Here is an 18,235-nt window from a genome sequence, read left to right on the forward strand (position 1 = left end):
AAGGTTGAGAAGTTAAAGGGTTGACATGTTGTGGGGTTGTTAACCAGTGTCATAAAACAATATGTGTACTATTGTTTCATGAGAAACTATTTGTTCTGTAAACCTTCACCTGAAGTACAATAAAAGAAAAAAAAGTCACATGCCTTTGCGGTCGTATGCAGAAAGTTGTTCACTTTCTGAGAGGTGTTACTGCTACCAGTAGCCAGCTAGTGCTGTCTCCCAGTCAGACATGCAGAATCATTAATTAGGGTCATTTGTTCTGCCGGGAGCTGAGCAGGATGTGTAAAATCTGCTCAGGAGAGAATTAATCCATCCTACTCTCTCTACTTTGTAGAGTACTCCTAGCTCGATTCCCAAAGCCTGCAGGCCTCATACATATGTTCTAATGGGCTAATTGTTAAGGAGACATTTGTAAATTAATCTCTGACTAGAGTTAAGTGGATTCCCCTAATGGCTGTAATTCAATGTCTCCCAGCCTTGGCCACACATCAGACTCACTGGAGGAGCTTGTTAAAAAGAGAGATGCTCAGTTGCCCCTACCTCGAACCCCCTTTGCCCTCCTTCCTTCCCCTTCTTCCCACCCCAGCTTAGGATTTACTGGTCTCAGGGTAGGACAAGGGAGTCTCTGTTTTTTAAGGAAAGGTGTCGTCAGGTGGTAGGATTCTGGTGGTGGTCACCTTTGCCAGCGCTGCTCCAAATCCATCTCTGGCCCATGTGCCTGCATGTGTCAATTCATTGCTTTTGGACCTAACCCTGGCTGTTCAAATCCGGGTTCTAGAACAGGCAAAGTCTCTGCAGAATCATTTTCCTGATTCTTGCCAGCATATTCACATCGCTGGATCTGCCTTTTCCTTAAAGAGCTGCAGTTACCTGAGGGGGAATATTCTATGCTTCACCACACTTTTCCATTTCTATAAACTTTCTGGGACATTTAGAAGAACTCGAGGGCCTGCAGGGATTTCAGTGTGTGAAGATAGCTGTGAATTTCCCCTCTCTCCTATCTATCACCAGACTTCTTACGTCAGACGTTGGGGCCAGACAAGGTTTTTTATACACTCTGTGTGTGTGTGTGTACGTGCGTGCGCATATGCTCCTGGTATTCTGTGCAAACATATGTGGTGTTTGATCTTGGAGTATTGAAAATAGATGACTCATAAGCACCATTGTTCCAGTGAATATATGAATTTGCTTTTGTTTTTAGGAGTCTGGCAGTCTATAAACGTCACTCGGTACTCAGCTTCACCACACAACATATGGGTGTTTCCAGTAAGTCTAAGAATATGGCAATTAGCACCTTCCAAGGTAGCCAAGGTGATGTGGTTAACCCAGACTTTGGGAAGTTAGGATGGCTGGGCAGGCTGTAGTGAAAGCCAGCTGAAGCTGTGTCCTGAGAGGGAATGTTGAGATTATACTAGACCACTGTTCACAAGCTCCTATATAGGACAATGCTTTGTAAAGTGCTTGGTCATTGTCAAGATTATTCTGATTCTGCTGCTGAAGGGCAAATATATTTCCACTGCCTTGAGTATTGTTCTTTTCCTGGCCTCATCTTACATTGTCCCTTGGGCTTCAGTTCTCCGTATCCTTTGGACTGTAGAAGCACACACAAGGATTTCAGTGGCCTTCTCCCTTACTGAAGGACAATAGAGTAGATATAGCATGTGGGAAGAAAGGACACCTTGAGAATGAAGAGGATATTAAGACAAGAGCCCCTGTGGTTCCTCCCCTTCTCTAACTCCTTTTCCATTTATTCCACCTAGTAGTATTTTATTAGCTTGTTGCATTGCATTAATAATAGCCGACACACGGCCAGTCCCCAAAATGTGAAGATAACTCATATCCCCGCATTCACACTTCTCCATCTCTAACACCAGCTACCCACATGGCGTTTTCTCTCTCTCCCCCCACATAGGTTCACTAATTTGCTAGAATCATTCACAGAACTCACAGAGACTACCTATACTTAAACAGTTACCCATTTATTATAACCAGAAAAGATACAAGTGAAGAGATACATCAGGCAGGGTCTGGGAGAGTTGCTTGCAGGAGGCTTCCATTGTCCCCAAGGACATGCCACATTCTTTCACATACATGGATGTTCTCACCAATCCAGGAAGCTCCAAAGAAGAAGCTACAAGGTCCAGGGTTCCATGATCATTGGTACCTCAATGAATATGCATGACTGGGGCCTTAATACATACGCATGAATATGTATGATTGACTGCATCATGCTCCCTCTTTCCTGAGATCTGTTGCCAGGATGGGGCCTGTGCATCATGTTAGGGGTTCCCTGGCCCCTTGATTGCTGACAAATTCCCGAGGCTATTTTCAGAAGCCAGAGACAAAAAGCCAAACCCAGTTCTTTGTCCCACATACATATTGCTTATACTTATATCATACAATTTAGCACTAGTTGCATAATAGGATAGGAGTAATCTATGTGTTTCCCTTTGAAGGAGTATATTTCATGACTCCAGTGCATTTACTTCCTTTGTTTTTCTTAGGGTTGTGTGCGTAAACCACAAACCAGACCTGTTGCCATTGAGTCACTTCTGACTCATAGCGACCCTATAGGACAGAGTAGAACGTAAATACTTAGATGATTATTTGGGGGGTACTGTATAACATAGTTGTCAGGAGGGATCAGTCCCTGGAGAAGGACATCATGCTTGGTAATGTACAGGGTCAGTGAAAAAGGAAGACTGTCAACAAGATGGATTGACACAGTGGCTACAACAGTGGGGTCAGGCATGACAGCGATTGTGAGTATGGCGCAGGACTGGGCAGTGTTTCGTTCTGTGGTGCCTAGGGTCGCTAAGAGTCGGAACTGACTCGATGGCACCTAACAACAACAACTATAACATAATCATTAAGGCTAAAATCTGGAGTCCCTGGGTGGTACAAATAGTTAACACACTTGTCTGCCAACTGTAAGATTGGAGGTTCAAATCCATCCAGACATGCCTTGGAAGAAGGGCCTGGCAATCTACGTCTGAAAAATCAGTCATCGAAAACCCTATGGAGCTCACTTCTACTCTGACACTCATGGGATGGCCGTGAGTCAGAATCGACTAGTTTTGAAGGCTAAAATCTAATTATTTTGTGATGCCAGACTGAATTCTTTTATGTTTAGAATAGAGTTCTCAGACAGTGGGAGAATTTGTCAGAGGGGGAGAGAATGTAAACTAGTCCCCCTTGACTTCTGCTTGATCCTCTCAGTGCACTCAGAGAAAGAACCTGCCCCTTATATGGTGGCTTCACTAGACCCCGTAGAAAACATATTAGGTTCCCATTTTCATGGCCAAATCCAAAGAGTTCATGCAATTTCAGAAGCACCTGGATCCAGGTTGACAGTGCAATCAAGCCTGAGAAGATAGAGAGGCATTCAGCAAGTTTAAATATGACACACACTTCCCTCCATGTGGAGGAGCAGATCCTTTCCCCATCGATCATGCCCTATGTGGAGGACGGTGATGGTGTATGGTGGTGGGTAGAGGTGGGTGGGTGACGTTCTGGAAATGCCCTGTACCTCATTCAGAGAAAGCCTTTCAGCTGCACTCGTGGACCCCAGTGTGGATAGTTCACTCATCAGAACCCTTAGTTCCCTGGACCTTCAGAGATCATTTGCCCCCTGGGTTTCTTCCAGGGCTTGGAACTGGTTCATTCTGGTTTGAACCCCTTGAGAATTTGCATTTCCATTCCAGATATACTGAATCAGAATCTACTTTTTAACCAGATCCCCAGATGATTCTTATGTATAATAAATTTTGAGAATCACTGCTCTCCTAGTGGTTCTCAGAATTGGTCCCTAACCAGCAGCATTAGCATCACCTGGGAACTTGTTAGAAATGCAAATTTTTAACAGGGCTTTGAACCTGAAGGAACAGATTCGAAGCCCTGGTTTCTTCGCTCTTACCCTATCAGAGAGCCCCTGATATTTGAGTGTTCGTTTTAAGAGGACAACAGGAAGCAGGCTTCCTTTCTCCCCTCTGCCACTGGCTGATTTGTTTAAATAAGCAGCACATTATCTCCCATCACAGAAGCCAAGACGAGGCAGCTGGGACAAATCAGTGACAGCTACTTTGTCCGGCCACCCCAATGCTGGGAAGTGTCTCCATTGAAGGAGAGCTGAGATTTTTTAGTTCACTGAAGAATGATATAGACGCCATTTGCAAGAACTTCCCTTTCCTGCAACTGGATTTTAACAGCATAGCCAGTTTTGACGGAGACCCGGCTTTCATGGATCTCTGCACGTGGAGCCAAATAGACAGGGATTAATCTTGCATGTGCAGTGGTTAAGAGCTCGCCTGCTAACCCAAAGGTTGGCAATTCGAATCCACCAGAGCTGCTCCTTGGAAATCCCGTGGGCAGGCAGTTCTTCCCTGTCCTACAGGGTCGCTATGAGTAGGAATCGACTTGAAGGCAACAGGTTTGGTTTTTCTCGGGTTAGTCTTAGATGATCTGTTTATGAATGAAAAAGAGACCCTCCCCCCCTGCTTTGGCCACACCCCTTCTCTTTGCAGCATTTTGAGAATGAGGTCAGGGCCAGGATCTAACTGCTTATGTCTCAGAAATAGCAGCACAGATCAAAATTAATCTTAAGCTATTTGCTTTGCTGCCTCGTTCAGATAAGAGGAAAAAACAGAGGTCTGCTTATGTTCTTGTTTGTTTGCTTTTGTTTCTGAATTCTCAGGGAATGCACGAATGAGTGTTAAGTTTGGGGAGAGACTGAGGCCAGCCAGCCCATGGGTTCGGTACTGGGTAGACGGTTTGTTACTAACAGACAGCGGGAGTTTCTGTGCATTCAACTGGAGCATGCTCTAGGTTTTAAAAACAGGACAGAAGAATAAAATAAGCCCTAGTGGTGTGTGTTTCTAAATCATTCTTTTTGTAAGGATAGTTTATCAAGTTTCTGGGAAGCTTCACATTCCTTTTATAATGTCCAGTTGCTTTGACTGGCGTTTCCCTTGCTGTGTAGCCCACCTTCCCCCCACCAGCTCCAGAGTTTTGCAATTTTTATTTATGAATATCTCATGCAGATTTCATTCTCCATCAACCTCTTTGAGGTGCACACACACCGCCCCTCCACCAACACATATACACAATACAGAGATGTGTGTCTGCCTTTCTCTCTCTCTCTCACACACACACACACAGAGCTTGCTCTTTGGTGGATAGTCTTTACATAAATTGGGATCCATTTCTATTTGAGGAAGCTGGCATTTCCTAACACCCTTTAGCCTGCAGTCTCTTCAGTAGGTTACTGTGTAAAAAGGTATTTGTTGACCTGGCCTTGTGTGCCAGTTGTGTTCACTTTTTATTCTCAAGCTCAATTGTTGACTCTTCATTTCTTTATTATTATTATTATTATTTTTGAACACTTTTTAGTTGTACTAATAGTCTCTCTAGTGAAAGATTAAATAAACAAATTAGAATATTGAGTGAGGACAGACATGTCACTGCCAACCTCATCTGCCCCATATTTATTTGATGTACTTTACTGAGACAGGTATCCACTGAAAGAGATGCCAAAACTGTCTTTTATATCAGCGGCGATTAATCTTGACTGAAGAGTGCAAAGAAGAATGAGGATCGTCATATAACTGGCCCAGTGTATTACCTAATTTGTCTTCCTGAACCTACACTGTTTTCCTAAATACTTGAGTAATGTTAAAGTTGTGTGTGTGTGTGTGTGTGTGTGTGTGTGTGTATCTCCACCACTGCCACCAGTTGCCAGTGAGTCGATTCCAACTCATGGCGACCTTACGTGTGTCAGAGTAGAACTATATTCCATAAAACTGTCATGACTGGTTTTTCAGAAATAGATTGCCAGGCCTTTCTTCCGAGGTGCCTCTGAGTGGACTCAAACTTCTAACCTTAGCAGCCAAGAGTGTTAACCACTTGCAGTTGTAGTTGTCATGAATCAGTGTTGACTCGATAGCAACCAGTGGTGGTGGTGGATACACACACACACGTGTACGTATCATATATGTATGCCTATATATATATATAGTATATATGCAGTGAATATACATAAATACATATGAACATTTGTACAAGCAAATTGGTACTTTTCAGTTTGATATTTCTTCTACAAAGACAAAAAGTAGATTAGTGGTTGTCTGGGGCTAGGGAGTGGAAATGGGTATTAACTGTTAACAGTCATGAGAGTTCTTATTGGAATGATGGAAATATCCTCAAACTGGATTATAGTGATGGTTGCACAACTCAGCAAATTTTCTAAAAATGGGTAAATTTTATGGTAGATAAATTACACCTCAACAAAGCTGTGAAAAATTGATATGCTTGTATTTGAGTTCCTTTGGGTCCTAGACCACGTGTAATATGAAAAATTGCATCACCCCAATTTTTAGCTGCTCTTTTCCCACTAAAGATTATTGCCTTCCATTGCAGAGAAGCTGGGCCTTGGGATACCAGAGCCCGATAAAAACCCAGTGCCATAGGGTACGTGAGTCTGCCCTGACCCCTGTTGGCAGGAGCGAGGTTGCTGACCACTGTTCTGGAAGGAGCCAGTGCGCACGTAGGACTTGGGAGTGGCAGCCCAAGAAAGTGATCGGCACTGTGTTTCAGAGCCAGCTCTGCATGTGTCAAAAAATAAACATGTTGGTGTCCAGCTCATCAGTGATGGCCTTTTTCTCTTCTTCTGCAGGTTGTCTTAGTCTTTGCTCTCAGCATTGGTGCACTTGTAATATACTTCATAGATTCGTCAAAGTGAGTATTTAAATACATTTTCTTGCCCTCTTTTTGAAAACAACCACAAGCCTTTACCTTGATCAATGTTTGCTTTAACCAACCTCTGCAAGAGCCTCCTGGGTGCAGAAGACTTTTGGGGGAAGGCAGGGCTGTTCTGTGCTGATTTTCTGAATGGGGAAAGTCTTGGGAAGAAGGCTACTTTGATTCTGCTGGCATAGGAGGGAGAGGTATCTGAGGTCACACCTTCTTGCTGGGTGTTACTTATTTTTAAATAGCTGTTTCCTGACAAAGTATTTACACCAAAGATGTCAAGAGGGAAGAGGGCTTTGATGTGGATTTTCAACCTCTGGAAGGGTTACGGTGTTCAGCAGATGATGGTCTAAGCCATTCTTATCATGGTTGTAGAATCCTTTTCTCATTAGAGTTGACAAAGATCCAACCTTATTGGAGATCAGATCAGGAAGTATGGCATTATTCTTTGCACTTTACTAACTGAATGTCCAGGGGAAGCATCGCATGCTGGTGCTTCTTGACTTGTCAAGGTAAGGAGATGAGATGGAGTTCATGATGACTCCCAGAGGTGGAGGCCCACGGCCATCTGAAAATTCCTAATGTAGACACTTGAGCAGACCCCTTGACCACCAGCAGAGGGAACTGATGGTCTAGGGTAGCCTGGGGTGGGAGCTATGCAATAGATGGTAAAGACCTTGTAGGAGGCAGAAGAAGGTGCTGACCAGGGCTGCAAGATGGCGGCCAGTTCTGCCCTGGTTCCTGAAGGTGTCACCCCTGGCTGCATCTTTTGTTCCAACTATCGTCATTGCAAACTTGAAGGTGAAAGCATCTGGGAATCTGCAGTGGAGCTGTAGTTTGCCTTTCTGTTGTGACATGAACTTGACAACTCTGGTGACAGTGCCCTTGAGGTCTTTGCCCTCAATGTCCGCTGTTTTCAACTCTGTCTCTAATATGGATGCATACTAGACTTTGATCCTAGGAAACACCCACTTCGTGTCTCTGTTGACTTAGACCTCAGCATGCATTAATTCTGAGTTTATTCCTATTTTTCTGTGGCTCAGGATGGTGGTAATTTTATGAGTACCTAAACCCTGAATATCTTAGAGCCAGCTGGTCACCAGCCAAAGGATTTTGTGCACTTGAGTGCAGAGCCCAAAATGTCATGTTAGGGAAAATAAAGAAAACATCTCCTCTAATAACCTGTCTCTGGGAATCCACCAAGACTAAGAATGTCAGAGGTCCTACAGCCCATCCCCACACACAAGGCTGGGCTGTTCTTGCCCATCTCAGATGGACGGACCTTTAAAAGTCCTCCAGGATACAAGATTCCACATGCTTCCTCAGTCAGCCCTGCTTGGTCAAGAACAAGAAGAGCTTTCTAATTTGGAAGATTTCATTTGCTGTGGCATTAAAGGTAAGTAAGCACCTTTTAACTATTTACTCTTAATAATTCTGGACCATATTTGTATTGAACCAAAGACCTTCTAAAGACTGGTCTTCTTTCTCCGTTGTCTCTCCAGGAGTGTTCTCACACATCATGGGGTGCACACCCTGCCAACTTCCACGGCATGGGGCCAGCTTCCATGCCAGGGCCTGGGCAATGGGTTTGGGCATGTGTCTGTGTACCCTAGAGAGGGAAACCTTTCTATGGAGGTAAGTGTGGTGATTGATTAGAAGGACCTGTGTCTCCTTGCCATCCTTCCTTTCCTTCCGTTTTTTGCTCCTTTTGTATTTCTCAGAAATAAAATACTCTTGTCAGATGGATCTGTGGTGTCCTTTTTCACATTGTCTACTATGAGGCAGTCTTTGCTTTGTAGATCCTGATGTTATCACCTCCATTTGAGAGGATGGTAAGGAATGGGATTCCCCCAAAGCAGAATCCTCTTTCCTTAATGCCCTGCCCACCTCAATGCCCTTTGAATTTAATTTTGATTCTCCTAAAATTCTTGGAAAACCCAGCATTGTGAATCCTCTCTGGTTCTGTTTTCTTTTATGGACTTGCAAAGAGAAGAGTCTGCCCCAAGCATGGACCTTCAATGCTGTTCTCAGCTTTTCCCAGCAAAAATGTCAAAGGTTTTAGATCCCAGACTCTCCCCACTCTTCCTGGGGACTATCCTAGACTCAGTCATTTTCTCTTCCTTGACACTGAACTGTGTGGTTTGACATAGCCAAACATTATTTATAAAAAGGCCTTATATTTATGAAGCCCTTTCCACTTTTGATTTGCATTACTTTATTTGGTCCTGAGACCATATCCCGAGATTCTGTTTGATGGAGGGCCTGATAAGAACAGTTAACACAGAGGAGTCTTCCATTTCTCGGGGAAAGCCAGCAAGCCTGCTTAGTTTAAGTGAGCAGAATTCAATAGAATCTGTTAAGTAACTTTTATGATAAGTCCATAGATTTCACATATAGGAAAAAAAAATAACCTACTGAATAAATTATAATCAAGCTTAGTAACCAAGATAAAATGAAGTTCTATCCACACATAACATGCAAATGGAAAGAGGTGAAGAAAGCAAAATGTAAATTCTTAAAAATCCATCTTTTTCATTCAGAACTGTCACCAATTTTACACACCCATGGTTTCACTGGCCATCTGGGCATCTTGGAAAACTAGCTTTAAACTTTTCTTGAAAATTATACTAATTTATCACCCTGGGGGGAAAAAAAACCCTCAGTATTTAAAACCTTTAAATAAGTCAGGAGACAATCTGTAGGCTTTTCCAAGAGTGAACCTAATTGGGAAGACATTGCTCATGAAAGGGTTTATGTCTATGAACTTTAACCAGAGCCGGCCTCCTCAGAATGATCTGGGATTGCCCAGTAGCAGAGGTTCAAGATGCAAGGCTCTCTGTGCCTACCCTCTGAAAAGTGTGAGATGTGCAGATGAATATATAAAACAGGTTCTGACGATCCAGCTGGCTGATTTATCTCAACTCCAGTTCAGGCTATGCAAGTGGAGAGACAGGCTGGGTGGGTATTCTACTTCCTGGTCACCAGCAAGTGGGTATTCTACTTCCTGGTCACTAGCAGGTGGGTGAGGCAGGTCAGATAAGTGTCATATTTGGTATTTTATGATTTTTAAAAAATCTTTCAAAGCTTATTTTACTATAAATGGGTAGGGGATAAGTAAGTCATTTCCAAAGAAGTCCTCCCCAGCACATCTTTCCTTTTCAGTTGTTAGGCCACAGTAGGTTTCTGAGTAGTTTTTCATTCCAGAGGTTAAGACACCCTGCTTTGGGTCTTCATTTTCCTAGAGTGATCTCTGCCAAAGAATCACTTGTGTAGCCGCAAGAGATTCTCTCTAGCAAAGACAGATTATCCTTGAGCTCCTGGAGTTGAAAGCCAAAGAGAATTACATTAAACTGTGTTAAAATTATGCTTCATCATCCCAGTGGTAGACTCTAGAAATACCCAAGCAGAAGGCGATGTTCTACCAAGTCTTTGGATGGATATAAACGTTAGTGTCTTAGCAAATAGAGAGAAGCATTCCACACACACTCATCCCTCCCCAGAAAGGTCTCCTCCAGTTAGCTGCACAGCACAGATATTGTCCAAAGAAACTGTCTCTCACATTCATTATTTTTTCAAGGTCTATACCCAGTTTGAGGCACACATCACTCCAGCTCCTAATTCTGGTATCTCCTGATATCTACTATGATGCATTCCTCTCACACAGTCTGATACATGGCGAAGAAAAATTTTTTTAAAAAAATTGTACAACCTAGTCAGAAATGCCCCTAGATAGCCTGTGGGTGACAGTGTCACCGTTTCTGGTTCCATCTCTGTTTGCTTCCTCCCTTTGACCCAGGAACAGTAATTCCTCTCTAATAGGTAAGAAAAGGAAGAGACTCAACAGTGTCAGTGTGAGGGCAGGATTCATGGGTTGCATTATGCAGTAGTCTTAACCGCTTCCAGAATTTCAAGAGAAAGTTGAAAGAGAAAGAGGCTCAGGGCCCTGGGTATTTGCATTTTATCCAGAGGCATTCTGGGAAAGGAAGACTCATATGTGTGAAGATCCTTATTCCTTTGATTCATATTTAAACCCCGCTACTTCTTATGCCACCGTTACGTGGATTATGAATATTTAATGCTGCACACACTGAAAATGAAGGTCAAGTCCTGATCACCAGTGACTTCAGTGCTGGCTCATGTCTCTGAAAGGCAAGCTACCTGCTATTAGCAGAGTAAAGCTGAAAGGTTAGACATTGTTAAAATTTTCCTTAATGACTTTATCTGCTCCAAAATGGCTGATACACGGCGGGGACGCCTACTGATTTTGTCAGTCTGCTCTTGGCTTTTGGTACCAGCAGTGCTGTTTTGGAGATTTGGTCATTAGGGGGGAGGAAATAACGGTACAAAATTGGGAGAGTGTCTTAATGGTCTAATCCAAGGGCTGTATTGTCAGGGCAACAGTGGTGTTACCGTTTTGAAAATGGCCTTCCCCCAGACTGAACTCATTTTACTCCTCATTCATTCATTCCTTCATTTTTGTGCTCATTTATTCATTCATTTTGTATTCATTTATTCATTTGAAATATCTTCATTGTGATAATGCTGAATAAATTATAGGCTGGGTAGGGTAATTAGGAAAACTATCTTTAATGTTCTAGTAGAAATTGACCAAATTGTTTTAATAGTCTTGAAAATAGAACTGTCATTGTTGATGTAATGGGATACCCAAAGCTTTAGAACTGACCAGTCACCCAATAGTTTTCGCCCACCCCAGTCTTCAGACAGCCTGGCCTCTCATCCCTCATCCTGGAAGTTCTCCTTCGACGAGGCAGGGGTGGCAGGTGGTTGGAGGGAACTAACATTTATCAGTCGTGTGCTGTGCACCAGGTGGTGTTAAGCACTTTCAAATAAATAACACGTGCAATCTCATGTAATTCTCCTAGCAACTTCAGAGGGTAGTTATTACCATTCCCGTTTTACAGATGAGGAGGCTGAGGCTGCAAAATTTGCCAAAACCACAAAGCTCAGGTGGTGGAGCCAGGATTTGAATCCAGCATGTCTCATTCTAAAGCCATTAAGATGTGAAATCCTATATTGTTAGTGTGACTAAACGGAATTAGGGAGATGTTGCAGGAACAAGAGCTTGCTTAGCTTCATCCTGCCCACTCATCTGCCTTGTTTTCTTTTTTTGTTCTCAATCTCCCCATTTCTCATCCTGGAGACCACGTCTAGATGTTAGCAGTGCTTACGAGGGTCCTATCACAGCTTCTCCCCTAGGATGTTGTCATGGGATATGTGCTGTCTGATGTCTGTCTAGTCCTTGATTCCTTCCTTCCTAATTGTGGCTTAATGAGACCCTTTTCTCTTTTATCTCGGTAGAGGTGGCAGCATATTGTGATGGCAGAGGGTGAAGTGAGGGAAGAACAAAGCAAGCTGATTGTCTCTCAAGTGCTCCCTCCCATCTAAGGATTCTTTACAAGCAGAAAGACCCTGTGCTCCAGCCATCCTTATACAGTTTTCTGGGCCTGTTATTTGGCATACCACTGTGGATCATGAAAGGGGACTTGTTTTCCCAGTAGGTAAACTCCTTGATCTCTTTAGAGAGTTGCAGAATTTAGTTAATATCTTATATTTTGCATTGCACAATATTTATATGCCTAGAAAGTTAATAGTATCCAACCAGTTGACTTGAGGAAAATTTGGTCCCAAAGAGGTTTCTATGGAGGAGGCCTTTGATACCATGGAAGCTATTTGGCTTCCTCCTCCAGCCTTGTTCTCACTGACAATACACTGGTATTGACTGAGCACCTCCCACGTGCCCAGCATGGTGGCAGGCACCTGGCAAAGCTGTGAGGACAGATTAGGTCTTGTCAACCACAGTATATTACAGACTGTAAAGTACAGCAAATGCTAGCTTTCCATGTCATCATTGACACATACACCCTCCCACCCCGGTTTGAACAGCTGAACAGCCAAGCATAGAGAAGGGCGGTCACCAGGTTATGCTCTGCCCAGTTCCTTTATGGAACTTAGCCTTTGTAGGTTGTGTTCTGAAAAATTAGCTCAAGCTCTCATCCTTAGATCCTCTTTGAGAAGTCACGGCATGCATTTAACCTTTGTTGGAGAAGTCAGTACGAATCACTGAGAGTGTAAAGCATCTCTGCATTCCTTTTTTTTTTCTTCCTTTTTAAATACTCCCCCCAATTTTCTCCATCCCTCGCTGACATTTTTATTGCCAGGCTTTGGTTTGGAAAATTATGGGTAGGGAAAGTTCAAGGGCAGGATGTTCAGAGCAGCACTGCACATCTGTGCAGGGAACAGACTAGGAGAGCTAGCAGCTGTTGCAAGAACGGAATGTCAGATGGTGGAGGAGTGAAGCCCACTGAGGGTTGGGCGAAGAAAAGGCGCCTTCAGATCAGAGAGGCTGTAAATAACTCCTCGATGGGAAGCATAGCCCTTGACCGCTTTTAGAACTTAACCTTTAATGACAACACTCAGTTGTCTGACATGGTCGTGACCTTACCTCAGCCTTTCTACCTCATCTCGTTTTCCAAATTGATGTTCTTTCATCAGTTGGGTATAAACCTGGTAAAGAAGACAGGTGGAGAATATACTAAGGAACAGAGCCTTTGTCTCCATATGGGTAGATTTTGGGGGACAGGTTCTCTTCTTTGGTTGTTAAACAGATAGCTTTATTCAGTTTGAAATTCAGAGCATAATTACTCCACATCCTTCTACCTTCCACCTTGGTGAGGTGGTCTTCGCTTCCTGGCTTATTTTGGCTCCTTATTTCTCATCATGCAGGAGATGCATAGATACTGTGTACATCAGCATCTAGAAGCACCAAGGAAACTACTTATCTTTGGCATTTTATTGGGAAAAAAACAGGCACTGTGTTACGAGTGGAGTCCCTGGGTGTTGCAAATGGTTAATGCATTTGGCTGCTAACTGAGAGGGTGGAGGTTCGAGTCCACCCAGGGGGTGTCTCAGAAGAAAGCCCTGGTGATCTACTTCCAAAAAACAAGTCACTGAAAACCCTGTGGAGCACAGTTCTACTCTGATACACGTACAGTTGCCATGAGTCATAGTTGACTCAATGGCAACTGTTGGTGGTGGCAAATGTTAGGAGTAGGTAGGAAAACTGGGGTAGAACTTCCATGTTTACTACAAAAGGCAACGTTAGAATATCACCTTAGAACCTGAGACTTCAGCGTCAATTGGATGGATCTGTTCCCTGTGCCTCAGCATCCTCAAGGTCACCCAACCAGCCAGGGGCAGATCTAGAGCCAGAAGCTGGCGCTCCTTCCTTCCTAGTCCAGGCCCTTTTCTACTTGATCTCTTGGTTTCTTTCTACTGGATCTAACAGATCAAACCCAGCTAGATGGGTACTGGCATTAGTTTATTTCATGGCCAGAGGCCTGGATTCCTTGATTTTCTGATTCTGTTACTCTGCTTTTTTTTTCTATTTCGGAGGAGGAGGCGAGAGTTCAGCTCTGTTGTGGAAGGCTAGCAAGGCTGACTACATTGCTTTGGCCTGTTTGGAATTTGCTATGCATAACTTTTGAGGACCTTTTGCCCAGTTTCTCATATTAAAACCCTGTCTGATAACTCTATCTATAAATTCACATCACTTCACCCTCCAAAATTAAAGTGAATTGTTTCTTGCCACCTCATCACTCTCCAGAATTTAAAAAGGATGCTTTGAATTATCCGATGCTCTCTTAGCCTTTTGCTTCTTTTACAGGAATAATTGTCTCAGGGCAAATGAGGAAATGCATTTCCTTTAGACCTAGTTGTTACTTTGACGTCCCCTGCAATCTGCATGAGAGGGCAGGATCTTCTCCCCAGTGCAAGCACTGGTCCTCCACCTGATGTCACAGCTAGATGTGCATTTGGAGACTATGCAGAGACCCGGGTAGGAGCCAGCTGCAGGGAAACATTACAGCTCACAACAGTTCCATCCAGACACAAGGGTGGAGCTCACGCTTAAACATCCATGGTCCTGCTAAGGTGTGGTACCGGCTAGTACAGTTTCATCCTGGGGTTTATGGACTGGAGATGGGAATGGAGATGCGACCTCTTTCTTTTCCTTTATTCCCTTTGTCCTTCTTCCTGACAGCCTGACAAATTGTACCTTTGGGGAGACCCTGCTCGGTGATGAGTCATTTGTGGTTTAAAAATAGAATTCTTTGCAGCAAGGACACCCTTGGGACTTTGTGATGCATATGCCATTGTGCACAGAATCTAGAGGTAGCGAGGGTGTGTGTGTGTGTGTGTGTGTAGGGAACAATCATGTCTCACCTGTAAATCAAGTGGGGAAGCAGAGCATGGAGAACACTGGCTACTACCCTCATCACTGTAAGAGACGAGGCTGAGAGCTGTGTACCTGTGGCCTTAAAGATGTCAATCAGGTAATAGATCTCTATTAAGTATGGACTGTGTGCAAGGCATTTTGTTAGATTTTGAGGAATTTCAAATACTACTAAGGCTTCATCTTTGTCATTAAGATGTTTCCAATATACCTATTTTTAACAAGGGTCACCGGGTCCGACCATAAATACAGCAGAACTGAGATAACAAAACCAGGTAACAAGAGTGATATCACTAGGCAATATATTATTAATTGCTAAAGTAAGCATTGCCAACGATAATGCTGAAGGCCGAGATGCAGAAAAGATGGCTGGGTTCAGTGGAGTGTTTTGGGTCTGGGGGGGTCAGGAAACCAGTTGCTCCCAACTCTAGGAAACCACACAGGGGTTCTCAGCATGGCGTGCTCTCTGGCCTCTTGGTCTTTATGTTCAGTCTGTGCTGGGCCATGTGAAGCCCTGTATTAGAATTGGCTACTGAGATTTGGGACTGAGAATGCTTTGAGGGTCATATTGCCATCAAGTCAATTTTGACTCATAGCAACCCTATAGGGCAGAGTAGAACTGCCCCCATAGTGTTTCCCTGGCTATAAATCTTTACAGAAGCAGACTGCCACATCTTTCTTCCTCGGAGAGGCTGGTAGATTTGAACCACTGACCTTTTGGTTAGCAGCCAAGCACTTAACCACCGTGCCACCAGGGCTCCTGCTTTGAGGGTAGCATAGCAGAATCAGAAAAGCAAACTGCCTGTGGTGGTGGTCACACACCTTCTGCAATTGACATGATTAAAACCTTTGGACACTTCTTTTGAGCAATTTTCAGAAGTGGCTAACTGAAAGGCAACCACTTCATGTTTTCAAAACTAAGGTCAGCAGAAAGGGCCACATAAATCAGAGACTCCATCAGCCTGAGACCAGAAGAACTAGATGGTGCCCGGCTACCACCAATGACTGCCCTTACAGAGAATACAACAGAGAGTCCCTGATGGAGCATTAGAAAAGTGGGGTGCAGTACTCAAATTCTAGTACAAAGATCAGACTTAATGGTTTGACTGAGACTGGAGGAACCCTGGAAGGCATGTCTCCTGGACTCTCTGTCAGTCCAGAACTAAAACAATTCCCGAGGCCAACTCTTCAGACAAAAATTGGACTGGACTGTGGGACATAAAATGATACTTGTGAAGAATGTGCTTCTTAGCTCAAGTAGATACGTGAGACTAAATGGGCAGCTTTTGTCCGGAGGTGAGATGAGAAGGCAGAGAGGGTCAGGATCTGGTTGAATGGACATGGGAAATCTGGGGTGGAAGGGAGGAGTGTGCTGTCGCAGTACAGGGAGAGCAATTAGGGTCACATAGCAATGTATGTATAAATTTTTGTATAAGAGACTAACTTGAAATGTAAACTTTCACTTAAACTACAACAATAAACACACACACACACAAATAAGGTCAGTGCGCAGTGTGCCTTAGCAGGGCCTTGCTTGTTAACTGGCATGTGCAGAACATCTCAGGGGTGTGTAGAGAGGGGAGGTCAGAGACAGAGTGAGAGCAAGCACCCAATGAACAGCCGCACCGTGGACCTGAGGTATTTGGAGACCAACATTCATCCCAGGGCTGTGTTAGGGTCTTCGTGGGCCCTAGCTACTTTTTGTCTTCTTAGGTCCCTTCCTCCATGAAAACTATGAAAAGTTATATTTTATAACTGCATTGGTCTGAAAATGAATATAATTTAGGTAGGATTCATTTTTATATATCCATTTTTATTTATTTTTTCTTCTGATCTTAAAGAAATTAAAATTAAAACATTTCTGTAGGCCCCTAGACTTCTCACAGACCTTAGGCACCATGCCTGTTGTGCCTGATGGAACGGTCCACCCTATTTGCCCCTTCCAATCAGCCTCATGCTTCTGGAAACTCTCACAGATAAGAAACGTGATTAGAGACAAGTGCTGTATGCCACGCCCCTTCTAGTGTCAGATGATGCATCATGTAATTGTTTCACATCAGAAAGTAAAAATAAACATTCCATTTCCAGCCCTGTTTCAGGATTTGGCTTTGGAATATTAACTTCAGCAAATGGTATTTTTAAAAAATGGCATCTGTGGATCCTGCAAAAACTTTCAGAAAGCCTAATAATCTAGCTTTTCTGCTGAGTTTTGGAAAAACACATGCTGTTTCTATCCTTATGTTTAGAAATGAGTCTTACTGGTTGTTATGGATTGAATTGTGTCCCCCCAAAATATGTGTTGTAAATCCTAACCCCTATACCTGTGGAGGAGCCCTGGTGGCGCAGTGATTAATAGCTCATCTGCTAACCACAAAGTCGGCAGTTCTACTCTGTCCTATAGGGTCTCTATGAGTCAGAATCGACTTGATGGCAATGGGTTTGGTTTGGTTTTGGTTATACCTGTGGATGTCATCCCATTTGGGAATAGGGTTTCCTTTGTTATGTTTATGAGGCTGTATCAGTGTAGAGTGTGTCTTAAGCCAATCACTTTTGAGATATAAAAAGATCGGATCAGGCACAGAAGCAAGGAAGCACAGATGCGAGTAGATGTTACGCCACATGAAGATCGCCAAGGAACCAGGAAGCACCAGGGACTTTCCTGCAAAGTCAACAGAGTGAGAAAGCCTTCCCCTAGAGCCCGTGTCCTCAGTTTGGACTTCTAGCCTCCTAAAAAAATAAATTTGTGTCCATTAAAACCACCCAGTTGTGGTATTTCTGTTACAGCAACGCTAAGAAACTAAGACTGGTTTAGGATATTTTTTAACTGTAAAAAATGCCATTTTCTAAATCAGAGGTTTGCCAGCTCAGATAGGCAGGGGAGGGCGATGTCAGGGATGAATGAGGCCGGCCTGGCGCTGAGTGTGGGCTGTAGAGAGCTCAGGTACTTCCCAGCTCCCGCTGACTCTGACACTGACTCAGACATCCAGGGCCAGATCTTTCACTGTCTCAAGAGAAGAGAGAAAAATTGGACTGTTGTTTTGAATTTCCAGTTTAAAAATATTGGCCACTAATCTGAAACTTTTGAAGTAGTCTGTAGGCCAAACAAAACACCTCTGCAGGCCTGATTTGGGCCTTCCATTTCCAGCCTTTATTCTAATCTATCTTTCTTTCTGGTCTTGGATTAGCTATGCTCCCCCAGTGCCAGGAAATGTTCTTAACTGTTGGTCCTCCACCTCCCAA

At 43.6% G+C, this 18,235-nt stretch overlaps 1 protein-coding gene across 29 annotated transcripts in view; it reads left to right on the plus strand.

The window, feature by feature from the left end:
* The window catches only part of KCNMA1 (potassium calcium-activated channel subfamily M alpha 1), a 915,613-nt gene that overhangs the window by 439,367 nt on the left and 458,011 nt on the right, over positions 1-18,235 (plus strand). For all 29 annotated transcript variants that reach the window (XM_023737654.1, XM_023737655.1, XM_004383187.1 and 26 more), the window contains one exon: positions 6,671-6,732. In XM_023737654.1, coding sequence (XP_023593422.1) covers positions 6,671-6,732 — 62 coding nt within the window. The remainder of the gene's footprint in view (positions 1-6,670; positions 6,733-18,235) is intronic.

Source organism: Trichechus manatus, unplaced genomic scaffold (assembly GCF_000243295.1).
Source record: "Trichechus manatus latirostris isolate Lorelei unplaced genomic scaffold, TriManLat1.0 scaffold00106, whole genome shotgun sequence".
In the NCBI taxonomy this organism is placed as follows: Eukaryota; Metazoa; Chordata; class Mammalia; order Sirenia; family Trichechidae; genus Trichechus; species Trichechus manatus.